The 14094-nt window shown below is 41.4% G+C and overlaps 3 protein-coding genes and 2 non-coding genes across 9 annotated transcripts; 4 read left to right on the top strand and 1 right to left on the bottom strand.

Annotated features, from left to right (window-relative positions):
- Positions 1 to 12: 12 nt before the first annotated feature.
- Positions 13 to 4451, top strand: LOC117792823 (SURP and G-patch domain-containing protein 1-like). Of its 5 annotated transcripts, none has more exons than XM_034633106.1 (7): positions 13 to 641; positions 701 to 1407; positions 1593 to 1731; positions 2575 to 3083; positions 3460 to 4018; positions 4076 to 4205; positions 4272 to 4451. In XM_034633106.1, exons 1-7 carry the CDS (start codon positions 79 to 81, stop codon positions 4296 to 4298), a joined length of 2634 nt encoding a protein of 877 aa, XP_034488997.1. In that variant the 5' UTR covers positions 13 to 78; the 3' UTR covers positions 4299 to 4451. The 5 variants fall into 5 exon arrangements, with proteins under 5 accessions (XP_034488997.1, XP_034488998.1, XP_034488999.1 ...); XM_034633107.1 differs by having other exon boundaries at positions 1605 to 1731; XM_034633108.1 differs by having other exon boundaries at positions 1614 to 1731.
- A 150-nt stretch (positions 4452 to 4601) lies between these two features.
- Positions 4602 to 9964, bottom strand: LOC117789476 (bumetanide-sensitive sodium-(potassium)-chloride cotransporter-like). The gene is given in 10 exon segments (XM_034628506.1): positions 4602 to 4838; positions 4908 to 5181; positions 5415 to 5526; positions 5581 to 6023; positions 6093 to 6334; positions 7586 to 7895; positions 7897 to 8635; positions 8694 to 8927; positions 8993 to 9380; positions 9953 to 9964. Coding segments are annotated over 10 exon segments (2871 nt in total). The 3' UTR covers positions 4602 to 4721.
- Trnag-ucc lies at positions 6580 to 6651 on the top strand. Its single transcript has one exon. It is a non-coding gene; the product is annotated as a tRNA-Gly (tRNA).
- Trnag-ucc lies at positions 7278 to 7349 on the top strand. The gene has a single exon. It is a non-coding gene; the product is annotated as a tRNA-Gly (tRNA).
- Positions 9965 to 12281: 2317 nt separating the features above from the next.
- Positions 12282 to 13967, top strand: LOC117792825 (SURP and G-patch domain-containing protein 1-like). The gene is made up of 4 exons (XM_034633111.1): positions 12282 to 12598; positions 12976 to 13534; positions 13592 to 13721; positions 13788 to 13967. Exons 1-4 carry the CDS (start codon positions 12340 to 12342, stop codon positions 13812 to 13814), a joined length of 975 nt encoding a protein of 324 aa, XP_034489002.1. The 5' UTR covers positions 12282 to 12339; the 3' UTR covers positions 13815 to 13967.
- The last annotated feature ends 127 nt before the right edge of the window (positions 13968 to 14094 follow it).

The following is a 14094-nucleotide window of genomic DNA, read 5'->3' on the forward strand; positions in this document are numbered from 1 at the left end:
AAAGTTTTTTTTACTTGTGAACAAAACTAATTGAGAGAGGTTTTATATAATATTAAAATACAAGTAAAACTTTAAAATATGGCGCAACGTAATCATCGTGTAGACCGCTTTGCGCAGATGAGTAAGCAGGAGGAGATAATTGCAAAGAAACGGCAGGAGATACTAGAGAAACAGCGGACGGCGCAGCTGGCAAAGGCAGTGGCTGCTGCTCAAACATTGGCAGCCCAATTGAAAACCATGGAGACTCCAATGTTAACGCCAGGTGCAGCTGAAGCTGCCACTGCGGAGCCCGATGAGGAGGAGCAGGAGGAAGAGCTGCCGGCAGTGCCGCAGCCTCTCACAGTGTTGCCTGCTGATGATGGAAATGCGTTGGAAGTAGAAAACGGTGAACAGCCGGGATCGGCTGGAAAGGGAAAATGCGATGATTTAACGCCGAAAACGTTAAACAGTTTTACCGGAAAAACGGGGAAAATAACATTTAGCCTGAAACGGCAGCAGCTACCACAGCCCAGCGTAGAGCAGCCACCACCCAAAGTAAAGAATACCTTTTGTAACGATGGTTCCTTTCTGGAGAACTTTAAGAAAATTCTTGAAAAGCATGAACAGCCCAAGCCACCCATTATGGTTGCACCCGTTCCAAGGTAAGAAAATGCACTTAACATTCGCAACAAAAACTAAAGAGAATTTAATATGTACACAGCACGGAGGAGAATAACACAGGTGACTCTCACAGCACCGGGAACAACAGTCCCCAGCAGTCGCTGGATCTGGCTGTTGGCACAATAGCAACGAGTGCAGCGGCTGTAATAGCGACTTCCATGGCCGGCAGCATGACAGTAGCCAATGCGGGACCCAATCACTTAGCATTTAGTATGGCTGGGCCGGGAGCAACGATGCCACAGGCTGTGCAACCACCGCCACCGCCGCCATTTGCCTTCAATCCGACGCTTTTGGCACAGGGTCCGCCGCAAATGCAGCTGCCAGCTTTCTTCCATGGCCATCACCATTTGCTTCATCCAGCTGCAGTAGCACCGCCACCGCCGCCTCCACCACCACAGTTGCCAATAGCCTTGGCCAACTTAACGCCAATTTATATGCAATTGGGACCAACACAAATGCCGTCCGAGGCGGCAATGCATCAATTGAATGCGATACCGGCACCCAAGGAGTTTGATTTAAATGCTATTCCAAAGCCACAGATTAATCTGGAGGCCATACAAATGCCCAATGTCACACAGAGTGAGCAGCTGGGTTTGCTGCCGGAGCATGTCACGGTGAATCCTCCGCCGCCGCCTCCACCACCCATGCAACCAGAGGAGCAAGTAACGCAGCTGCCACCACAACAACCACAACAACAACAGCAACAGATTCAACAGCTGCAACCGATCCTGACTCCACCGCCACAAGGTGTGTATGAACTCGCAGTCAATGATTTGTGTTCTGTTCTGTTCTGTTTTGCCTAAAATCCCAGCCAGACATCCAATAACACACGCCCATCCAAAACTGAAATCCCTATCCTAACCACACTATCCTCATATCCTAATAATTTTCATGTTATATATTTACTCGAATCGTTGTGCACGATTTTAAAGCAATTTATGTAGTTTTTTCAGAAACGTGCATACAATTGCCAACGTGCATAGAAAACCTAATCGCACTGGTCGCCGAAAATGGTGAAGATTACGAAGATAAAATACGTTTGCATAGAAGCGAATTGCATCCGGCCTTGTGGTAAATCAGCTGCACATTATCATGCGCAGGGCATTTAATTTAGATTATTCTGTTTCACGATGGGGTTACTTTCCGAGGGAATTTCGAAAATTGAGCCATATTTATATAAATTTTCTGATCTTAATTTGATCGCATCATTTCTAACATTATTCATTGCATTAAGAAAACGCGCTTTCACTTTTATATCAGGGCAAGGTATATGTTAGGGATCGAAAAAAATAGTTGTGAGTTTAAGGAAATCAAATCCCGAAATCCTAAGATCGAATAAATTATTAGCTTAGATTTTTGTTGTAAATATCAATCAAATAACAATTTTTATTTAGAAATCTTATGAGAACTCTTCCCTTAAATTATTTTTGCTTAAATTACGAGATCTGGTTTTTATTTAAATAGAGATTTTTGAGACGAAATTCAATTTCGATTGGGGGCTCGACATTTTAAATTAAAGTGAACGAAGTGAAAAGTCTATATGCTTAGCATTATCTTTGGAAACAACTAGACGCTAACGGACGACAATTAAAATCTGTAGAGAATATCTGTATTCATACAAATACTTTATAGTCTGACTTTGATCCAACATTGAGCATTCTAATGGTATCCGGTTTGATTAGTTTTCGCATTACATTTGAGACTTGATTACCGCGCGCATCGCACACAGATCACACATCGTTTGGCCGTCGCCTTCCCACTGGAGGATTTAAAGCCGCAGGATTCTATAAAAGCACACACTACTAAATGGGCGTCAAACCAAAAACCAGTTACTCATATAATGTCTTTGTATATTTGCTGCATTTGGGCACTTTTCATTGTATGTTTTACTTCTTCTTTAAAATTTTAAAATAGGTTTCTTTATGATAAGAGCTGCGAGCAATATCGAAACTATCGCCAACAACTGCTCGATTACGGACGCCAGCGTGCCGAACGACAGCGGGAGCAGCAGTTAAATAAGGCGCAGCAACAGCAGCAGCAACAGCAGCAGCAGCAGATACCGCAACAGCAACAACAGCAACAGCAGCAACAACAACAACAACAACAACAACAGGAGGATAACAACAGCAATTCGGCAGCGGATAAGTACGATCCTGAATCGGCAATGAGTGCCGATTTTGATTCAGATGATGAGTATATGCGCGGCATGATGGATCGCAATCGTGACAACATTAAGCGACGCATCGAGTGTCGCAACGAGCTGAGCGATGAGGAGCGAAGGGAGCGAGAGGAGGAGGCTGCCATGGCAGCAGCGGGCGAGGGAAATGATCTCGATCCGGACGATAGAGAGACTCAGCGTCAGCGACGCAAGCGAGAGCGCAAAAGTCGTTGGGGAGAGAAGGAGCAGCTCCCAAGTGGCTCAAGTGAGTAAATTTACACTCCGAAGATATGGGAATCAAAATAGGTACCTATTCATAAAAGTATAGGGTATCGGTATAATGACAGCTGTATGGTATTGAATTTCGACATTAGCCAAATTTGGTCAGGATTTATAATATATTAACAAAAACCAAATCTGTGAGATTGGCTAGATATCACACAGACAACAGTGTTTTTAATTTCAAACAAAAAGACAAACCATTGCCAAATTTAATCGAGGTAGAAAGGTCAATCTTTCGTTAAAATTAGTTAAATTTTAGACAAAACCATTACTTAGGTGTTACTTTAAGCAAATTATATGATAAGTAGATATATCTTTTTGCATGTTCTCAACTCATCAAGTAATTTGTTCTCTGCCAGTTACTCATACTAGCTTTGGCAACCAGAATAAGCCCATCTTGAGCACAATCACCCGCAACGATCCGGCTTTGCTGCAATATGCGCGTCTCAATTATGGATCCACTCAGCTATCGGAGGACCAATGGAAGCAGTGTGAGGAGCACTACAAAGTCAACTTGTTATACCAAGACATGATGCGTAAGCGTCAGGAGATTGATCGTTTGGCACGAGGCGGCAAGTTCAAGTACGAATATGACTCGGATGAGGATGTTGATGGAGGCACATGGGAGCACAAGTTGCGCACAGCCGAAATGGAGGCGACACACTTGTGGGCCAATGCGTTAACCAAACAGAGCGAGGGCAAGCATCATATTGGTGATTTTCTGCCACCCGAGGAGCTCAAGAAATTCATGGAGCAATATGAGGCGAAGAAAAGCAATAGGCAGCCCGATCTAAGCGATTACAAGGAGTACAAACTAAAGGAGGATAACATTGGATTCCAAATGCTGCAAAAGCTTGGCTGGAAAGAGGGCCAAGGTCTTGGTCAAGATGGTGCTGGCATTGTGGAACCTGTCAACAAGTAAGACCATACTAAGAACTAAAATAAGATTTAGAATGAGCTTACTATTTTTTATAGAGCACCACAACGGGATGGCAATCAGGGTCTGGGCGTGAGCAGCGCTGTTCAGCCGGAGGATTGCGATAATGAGTATGATGCGTATCGTAAGCGGATGATGTTGGCCTACCGCTTTCGTCCTAATCCTTTAGTGAGTATGCAGACTCAATTCATATAAACCACAAAGTCATTAATAAATATGCTTGTTTAATTGCAGAATAATCCACGTCGCGCCTATTACTAGAAGAATTATATGCACTGATTAACTGATGCTTTATACTATTTATGAAACACTCTGAATTCCCCATTCATATCCATCAACTAGACATATGTGTTGACTGCTGACCACAATGAAAATTTGCTAACGTTCTTTAACTGGATTATATGCCACAAGTTGTAATTGTGTTGTTTATTATTACACATTATATTTAGACAATATTCATAACCAGTATAATTCGTTATAAACTTATAAGCTATGGCTATAACGTACGTTCTAGGGACTATCAAGTTTGGGGTTCGTATCCGGGCGTGGGCGGGGACTGCATTCGTTTTTTAATAAAAAAGTACATAAGTATATAAGTATTTAGTAGGTGGCTACACGGAACTTGAACGCCTAAACGCTAATAATACTAAATTGTACTCGAACTGGAAACGACGTTGGCTTAGTCTAAGAGTAGAGTGTTAGCACCGGCGTTTGATTGCCACGTGCCAATGCCACAGGACATTTGATATCTGACGTCAGCATTTCCAACCAGGACATGTATAAAGGCGCCGAAATCGCCTCCTGCAATTGGAAAAGTAAAATTGTGAATCATCAACTAAAGATAGGCTTTGGAAGAGACTGTGTACAAACCTTGCGTGGCATTGGTAGCGACATGACCACCAGCGAGGCGTTCGATGAATGCTTCACCACCAACTCATGGATGCGCAGCTGTCGTTGCGTCTTCTCCGCCATGCTGTGCAGCTCCTCGTCGGTGATGCCAAACTCGTTGCGGGAACTGCGGCGGAAGGGTTCGATGAGACGCTTGTGCTTCAGCATTGTGTCATGTCGTGGCTGATCCGAGACGCCCTTGAGCATAATAAGCTCTGAGAATTTAATGCGGAATTTGGTCAGCAGACTGGCCATGCTGTAAATGAAGTTTAAGAGGATGTCCGATTAATCATATTTCTTTCTTTTTCAGTATTTAAAGGGAACAGAAGTATTACAACAAAGTGGCAATGTACATGACAGAGAAAATTAAGGATGCTTAAGCCTATAAAATGAATGTTTTCTTGATTTAAATGTTTGAATTTTATACCTCTTTCTGCTTTCAAAAGCGGGTATCTCACTGACGAGCGTTCTCGACTAGAGCGTTCTTACCTCTTCTCCTCCTGCTCCTCATCCTTGCCATGGCACATGGTAAACACACGCAGCCTGCAGTTCTGCCAGTGTGACCTCATCGAGATGATGTACGGCAATAAAATTGTGAGACCTGTCAATTGGCAAATATAATGATGGATTGATAAAGATATTCAAATATTCCTACCTCCGTCATCGTACAGCCAGAAGACATCGATGGTGCCCTTGGGCTGTTTGCGTGTGAATATCGTCACTGCGTCCAGGACATTCTGTGGCACCTCGGAGCCACCTTTGGTGTGATAGGTGATGGCAGCGGCATCACTATTGTTCACCTTATAGCTGCGAGAATTGCGCTGCATGTTGGGCATCGGCGCTGGCTGTGGCATCGTGTAGGACGAATTGGGACTGGGACTGTCCATGCTGGCCAAATTCAAATTCGAATCAATGTGCAGCAGCTCCGAGGCAGCATTTGCTGCAGGCATCAGTTCGTTGGTAAATCCTTGGGCATTCGCTGTATTCAAGTGACTCAAACTGCTGGGCGGAATGATCACCTCGGGACTCAGCTCCGAGAAGTCCAAACCATTGGGAAGACGAAGCAAGGCGACGCCCATGCGCTGCGAGAAGGCGTTGCTGTAGATGAGGATTGGTTTGGCTTATTAATTATGTATTTTTCATTTAAGGTTATCCTTTGTTACTCACTGCAATATCGCAAAGTAACTTTCCACCTCCTCTTTGCGGCAGCGATTCCAGTCGGGCTTGTAGCCCACCAACACAATGTTTGGAGACATTTTTCCAAATCCTGTTGACTTGATCATGGCATTAATGCCATCCTCAATGCTGAAGCCATCGATAACATTGTAGAAAGCCTTTATCTTGCGTGCATCCAAGTATTTCTGGCCATCCTTGATCAGATTCTGTCGATTCTTATAACCAACGCGCACCTAAAAAACGTATCAACAATTAACAACTTTTAAATTATATTCGCGGTATGGGCATCATAGCTGTTACAGAGACGGGAGACATCTCCGACCACATTAAATATATTTATATATTTTCGATCAGTATGAAAGAGCTAGATGTATCAAACTTGGTGACAATACTCTTTCAATAAGCACACAAAGAAAGGTTGTTTTGAAAACAATGAATATAATACTGAAAGACAAGCGTAATCTCCTATACCAATGTGGCGTCGGTGGTGTAATGGTTAGCATAGTTGCCTTCCAAGCAGTTGACCCGGGTTCGATTCCCGGCCGACGCAGTTCACTTTTTACTTTTGTATAATGCATTGTAGCAAAGATTCCAAAATTGGTGTGCATATTCCTGAATATGCTAAAAAGACTCAGATTGTCAAAGATCTCATCCAAAAAATTTGAAATAATAAATCGAGTTCGATAATGTTAGAATTGGCATTCAGCAAATCGGTTCAGTTTTGACAAAGTTATATGACTGTTTGAAGTGTTTGAAATATAATCAAGGAGTAGCCGAAAGCATTGAACAAATTGACAGTGAGCACAAAAAATTATATCTTACAGTTTTGATGCAGAATCAAATTTGAGGTGAAAAGAAGATAAAATTGACATTCCACAAGGTAATCGGCCAATTTTTTACAAAGTTATGACAGTTTGAAGTTTTGACATTTTAATATTCATTCAGAATATTGACACATTATTAAGACAATAATGAGAAAAATAATTATTTTAGGATCATTAATCTCAAAATTGCATCGAAAAGCTAGATTGTTATTTTAAAGAGAAAACATTTCAGATGTAAGATTGTGTTTTTTGAAACTTTTTCTCTGAAAGTTGTCTTAAACAAATTTGATTTAAGTAAATATTATCAAATTGCGATCAAAAATGTTGATGTAGATGCTCTGAGGACAACGTGGCGTCGGTGGTGTAATGGTTAGCATAGTTGCCTTCCAAGCAGTTGACCCGGGTTCGATTCCCGGCCGACGCAGCTTTCACTTTTTTTTTTCTCACAATTTTCAGAAGACCCTGTACTTCAAAAGTACAAAAGCAAAAATGTCTATTAGGTTTGTGGAAAGGATATCAAACTGGGTATACAGATCCTGCGTTTGCCCTGAGCCCTGAAAATTCCCATTATGATTGACTTATACGCTCGGAACTCAAAGAACTTGGTATCTAAAATTCGGTGCTTACTTGACTCGTCATATTACATAGATATTTACTTACCGGTATTATATTGCCCACAAACATGAGGGAGTTGCTCTTGGTCAGCAGATAACCAAAGTCGATTAGAGGCGGACGTGTCTTGGGATCTCCGGAAAGAACCAGCACTTGGGGATGATAGTTTTTGACATGATCCGAGACATTCTGCAGCCGATGCACCGCCATGAGGGCAGCCTTGTATTGCTGGGCCTGCGTTGTGGATCCCCAGTTGGCATCCGGTTTGCGATACATGACCACCAGGTAAAGGGCAAAGATGATGCCAAAGGTGATGATAGCAGCCACATAGTTGATGAGGAACATGATGACCACACATGGCAAATCCAAACAAACTTATCCAGGCATTGTAGTACTTAAAGGTGGGTCGCCAGCCGAGGGGTTTGACGAAGGCCGCATGGAAGGTGCAGAAGTTGATGAGGGCATAGGAGGCCAGATAGAAGGTGGAGATGAGGGGAGCGATCAAATTGAGTTCGCCAATGAGCAGGAAACCGGTGGAGATGAAAAAGGTCAACACATAGCCGCGATACGGTTCGCCATGTTTGCCGTATGGCTTGGAGAAGAAGATCAATCCCGGATAGATCTGATCGATGCCCAGAGCTTGCACCAGACGTGGCACGCTCAAGAGATTCGTTAGTGCCGTGCTCAACGTGGCCGCAAAGCAACCGGCATAGATGAGTGGTCCCCAGAGTGACATCACTTGCATCATCTCGTAGGAGTTGAACAGACCCCAAGAGCAGTTGCCGGCTTGCATGCAGGGCAGCTCCGAGGGCACAATGGTGCCATTGATAAGATCCCCGGGAATTCCGGAGGCATCACGGACGGCAGCACCGCCAGCGAACAGGACGAACAATGCATACGATGACATCGAGATGAGAAGGGACCAAAAGGTACCCTTCGGTATGGCAGCACCCGCATCCTTAAGATCTCCACAAATGTTCGCACCCGCCTGGATGCCAGTCACACTGGGAAAGAAGATGGCAAACACGCTGAAGAAGTCATGATTGACGCCCTCGGCATACCGATAATCCGAGACAAAGTTCTCCTTGAATGTGGCCCCTGTTGAAGTGATAGATTTATAATGATTGCAAGGAATTCCTATTTCATGTCCACTTACAGGAGAAGCCAGCAAAGCCCTTGGATATAAGTGTCTCATCACCGCGTGGTCCGATCGCAGCGCCAATCAGAAAATTGAATATGGCCAGCACAATGGTAACAATGAGGAAATTCTGAGCCTTTGTCTCCCACTCCATGCCCACGCAACAGATGAGGATCAAGACCAGGAGCGTCACGGTGCCCACAATGCGAATATCATGAATATCATTATCAATGATTTTCAAATCGTTGTTCTCTGGAAATGAATTCGTTAGGATACTCGCTCTCTCTCTCTCTCTCTTAAAATCTTCAGAGACTTACTTAGAAGTACATTCAGGGACTCGCAGAAACCAATTGTATTCATTGAGGCTGACACGGCGTTGGCAAAGGCAAAAACAACGCCAACGGAGGCGCCAAATTCCGGGCCAAGTGAGCGGGAAATGATGAAGTAGACGCCGCCTCCCTTCACCTCACCATTCGTGCTAATGGCCGACAGCGACAGGGTCGTTATAACACAGACCACCGCCGAGATGGCGATTATAATTAACGACCACATGATGCCGGACTCGGCGACGACCCAACTGAGTCGCAGGAACAGCATGACGCCCCAAATGTTGAGTAGACATGGTATGAGTACTCCAACAATCCAGCCAAGCTTAATGTGACCGCCAGTTGGTTCCGGTTCCGTAGCATCTGGTATGGTAATGCTCTATAAATGGGTAAGCAAAATAGAAAATTCCAAATAAATGCAATATTATATAATAAGAATGGATGGTTTAAGATAAGTTAGATAAGTTTTATTATCTTGCATTCCTACCATTCCTGCATACCTCGAGAGTTTAACATCTGATTCACTTTCTTTCGAATTCTTTTTTCTATATCTTCTTTTTTTTAGTCTATACTCCATATTCTATTATTAAATTTTTATATCTGTTTTGTATCATCTATATTTAATATTTAATATTCTCATTAACTGTCGAGCTGATCTTATCTAATAATCTTTTTAAATGCGAGTTGCTCTAGAAACATGAATTATTACATTTGTACAGGGTATATTTTACTCAGTTCTGCCTACTCATATAATATATAATTATCGTGTCGCCTGTAATTGTAGATATAACCAAAGTTGATTTTATAACCACAATATAAAAGTCGCATATCATCGAAACGTCAGCCTAATTAAAGTCTATAACTGTCCAATAAATCTGGTTTAAAATTCACAATTCATTCCATTGACATTGATTAATTTATTTTAATATTTATGCTAATTGAGTCGCTCACCGCATTTTGCATTTAATCAGTAGGCAATAAAACGCCGCTCTAGTTAAATAAACCGTAAAGTTCATTCTATAATTTAAAATCAAATATAAATATTAGCCTTGACATAGTCAAATTTATTATATATTTATTCATGCGTCAAGTATACATATATTCCGAAATTTGTATATCAAACTGATGGTAAATAAAGAAATTATCAATGCACAGTATCAATATTTGCAGTAGTAGTACAAATTATCTGATGATCACAAATTTCGCACATTTCTTTATTGATTTTACGAACCATTTAGCACCTTGTGACTCGATATTTATGAAGTAAATAACCTTTCCAGTAATGGGAACAAGATGATTAATTATATTTAATATCAAAATTCTAAATAAATTTAAGAAACTGACAAATTTCTAAAATCTTTATTTTATTGTAATTTCTAGAATAGATTTATATGTTCTTTATATGACCGCAATCTCGTAGACATTTCTCAATTTTCTAGCATTGATTCATTATTAATAAAAACTTTTACGTAAATTTCCAGAGCAAAACGGAAAGTTAAATTAAAATTGAAATGAATAACAAAAAACAGAACAATAATTTGACAAGAAGGAGACAAACAATGATTGTCTGCGTTCATTTAATCCAATTACAATGGTGACAAATTAATAAATTTTGGTCAAAATATTTTCATATTCTTTCTCGCAGTTCGAGTTTTATTTTTGCTTTGACATTTATTTGTCATCTTTTTGGAGCTGCTCATCTATTTTATTGTTTGCTTCCATAATTGAATGTTTTTAAAATGTTTTCAGAATAAGGCGAGGTCAGAGAAGGGAGAAGGACTAACAGGGAGTCACCGTCAGAACATTGTGTGACATTGAAGTGTACACTGTACAGTGTACACACTCCTTCACTGCAGTCTCGCTTTCCCCACAAAGTTGGTTAGCTGGTTGGTTACTCAGCTTGGCTCGAGCTGGAACTGTTCCTGGCTATGACTCGAACTCTGGCTCCTCGTGGGTGGTCAATGTTGATTGTTTACACATTTTTGGCGGCGCTCAACGTCGTTCAGACAGGCAGACCGACAGTCAGACAGACACACATACATACACACTCGAAACACACCCACGGGTAAAGAGTCTCGAGCCGACAGACACGACAAGCTGTTGGACATCCATAGAGACAGATAGACAGACGAACGGACGCACAGATGGAAGGACGGACGGATGGATGGACGGACGGACTCTGCTGTGCTTGTGTGGCGTTCGCCGCAGCAATTTAATTTAGTTTAGTTAAAGGCGCTTGCCAATGCGTGGAAAATTTCTTTTGTCACAAAAGCCACGCGCAACAAAATATAAATCGCAATTGCAATTGGAATCGGAATTGCGACTCGATACTTTGATACGAGGATTAATGAGGAATCATTTTGGTAGCTACTAGTTGAAGATGCAACGGCTAGTCAGTAGAAATTGTGGCAATTTTATGAATTGCATTAGCATTAGCATTAGCATTAGCATTAGCATTAGCATTAGCATTAGCATTAGCATTAGCATTAGCATTAGCATTAGCATTAGCATTAGCATTAGCATTAGCATTAGCATTAGCATTAGCATTAGCATTAGCATTAGCATTAGCATTAGCATTAGCATTAGCATTAGCATTAGCATTAGCATTAGCATTAGCATTAGCATTAGCATTAGCATTAGCATTAGCATTAGCATTAGCATTAGCATTAGCATTAGCATTAGCATTAGCATTAGCATTAGCATTAGCATTAGGCATTAGCATTAGCATTAGCATTAGCATTAGCATTAGCATTAGCATTAGCATTAGCATTAGCATTAGCATTAGCATTAGCATTAGCATTAGCATTAGCATTAGCACATTCATAGAAATATGCCACAAGCAGTCATAGCTTTCATGTTGACCTTGGGTACCAATTTAACTGTCCTGAACAAAGTTCTCGCTAAGTTAAAATGCTAAAACGGCCGGATCTTAGGTTCAGCGATTTACAATTAATAATGGTTTTTAATGTGCTTGTTTTTGGTGTATACCATTATTAATACTAAATAATTGCCTGTATATTCTGCTTGAGTTTTTGAAAATAATTCGGTAATTGCTCAGTTTGCAAACTGTGCTAAGAAATATTAAAGTCGTATTCTTTGCTGTGAAAATAGGAGCAGAATAAATTGTTTGTGTATGGTTAAATGATTCAAGAAATGTGCTAAATAAACAGCAGTAAAATCGTATAAAGGAATCGATAAATGTTGTAAATATAGCAACGACTCTTTTGATATGAATTGCAAATTAGAATTGTAATTATTACAATGTATTATTACAACAACAACAACAGGAGGATAACAACAGCAATTCGGCAGCGGATAAGTACGATCCTGAATCGGCAATGAGTGCCGATTTTGATTCAGATGATGAGTATATGCGCGGCATGATGGATCGCAATCGTGACAACATTAAGCGACGCATCGAGTGTCGCAACGAGCTGAGCGATGAGGAGCGAAGGGAGCGAGAGGAGGAGGCTGCCATGGCAGCAGCGGGCGAGGGAAATGATCTCGATCCGGACGATAGAGAGACTCAGCGTCAGCGACGCAAGCGAGAGCGCAAAAGTCGTTGGGGAGAGAAGGAGCAGCTCCCAAGTGGCTCAAGTGAGTAAATTTACACTCCGAAGATATGGGAATCAAAATAGGTACCTATTCATAAAAGTATAGGGTATCGGTATAATGACAGCTGTATGGTATTGAATTTCGACATTAGCCAAATTTGGTCAGGATTTATAATATATTAACAAAAACCAAATCTGTGAGATTGGCTAGATATCACACAGACAACAGTGTTTTTAATTTCAAACAAAAAGACAAACCATTGCCAAATTTAATCGAGGTAGAAAGGTCAATCTTTCGTTAAAATTAGTTAAATTTTAGACAAAACCATTACTTAGGTGTTACTTTAAGCAAATTATATGATAAGTAGATATATCTTTTTTGCATGTTCTCAACTCATCAAGTAATTTGTTCTCTGCCAGTTACTCATACTAGCTTTGGCAACCAGAATAAGCCCATCTTGAGCACAATCACCCGCAACGATCCGGCTTTGCTGCAATATGCGCGTCTCAATTATGGATCCACTCAGCTATCGGAGGACCAATGGAAGCAGTGTGAGGAGCACTACAAAGTCAACTTGTTATACCAAGACATGATGCGTAAGCGTCAGGAGATTGATCGTTTGGCACGAGGCGGCAAGTTCAAGTACGAATATGACTCGGATGAGGATGTTGATGGAGGCACATGGGAGCACAAGTTGCGCACAGCCGAAATGGAGGCGACACACTTGTGGGCCAATGCGTTAACCAAACAGAGCGAGGGCAAGCATCATATTGGTGATTTTCTGCCACCCGAGGAGCTCAAGAAATTCATGGAGCAATATGAGGCGAAGAAAAGCAATAGGCAGCCCGATCTAAGCGATTACAAGGAGTACAAACTAAAGGAGGATAACATTGGATTCCAAATGCTGCAAAAGCTTGGCTGGAAAGAGGGCCAAGGTCTTGGTCAAGATGGTGCTGGCATTGTGGATCCTGTCAACAAGTAAGACCATACTAAGAACTAAAATAAGATTTAGAATGAGCTTACTATTTTTTATAGAGCACCACAACGGGATGGCAATCAGGGTCTGGGCGTGAGCAGCGCTGTTCAGCCGGAGGATTGCGATAATGAGTATGATGCGTATCGTAAGCGGATGATGTTGGCCTACCGCTTTCGTCCTAATCCTTTAGTGAGTATGCAGACTCAATTCATATAAACCACAAAGTCATTAATAAATATGCTTGTTTAATTGCAGAATAATCCACGTCGCGCCTATTACTAGAAGAATTATATGCACTGATTAACTGATGCTTTATACTATTTATGAAACACTCTGAATTCCCCATTCATATCCATCAACTAGACATATGTGTTGACTGCTGACCACAATGAAAATTTGCTAACGTTCTTTAACTGGATTATATGCCACAAGTTGTAATTGTGTTGTTTATTATTACACATTATATTTAGACAATATTCATAACCAGTATAATTCGTTATAAACTTATAAGCTATGGCTATAACGTACGTTCTAGGGACTATCAAGTTTGGGGTTCGTATCC

The sequence above is a fragment of the Drosophila innubila genome (assembly GCF_004354385.1).
Source record: "Drosophila innubila isolate TH190305 chromosome 3R unlocalized genomic scaffold, UK_Dinn_1.0 2_E_3R, whole genome shotgun sequence".
In the NCBI taxonomy this organism is placed as follows: Eukaryota; Metazoa; Arthropoda; class Insecta; order Diptera; family Drosophilidae; genus Drosophila; species Drosophila innubila.

Excerpts from the sequence above, each read along its gene's own strand:
- LOC117792823 (XM_034633106.1), top strand. The coding sequence starts at position 79 with ATGGCGCAACGTAATCATCGTGTAGACCGCTTTGCGCAGATGAGTAAG. Across the intron at positions 1,732-2,574 it reads GAATTGCATCCGGCCTTGTG|GTTTCTTTATGATAAGAGCT; the intron begins GTAAATCAGCTG and ends ATTTTAAAATAG. Across the intron at positions 4,019-4,075 it reads ATTGTGGAACCTGTCAACAA|AGCACCACAACGGGATGGCA; the intron begins GTAAGACCATAC and ends TATTTTTTATAG.
- LOC117792825 (XM_034633111.1), top strand. The coding sequence starts at position 12,340 with ATGAGTGCCGATTTTGATTCAGATGATGAGTATATGCGCGGCATGATG. Across the intron at positions 13,535-13,591 it reads ATTGTGGATCCTGTCAACAA|AGCACCACAACGGGATGGCA; the intron begins GTAAGACCATAC and ends TATTTTTTATAG. Across the intron at positions 13,722-13,787 it reads GCTTTCGTCCTAATCCTTTA|AATAATCCACGTCGCGCCTA; the intron begins GTGAGTATGCAG and ends GTTTAATTGCAG.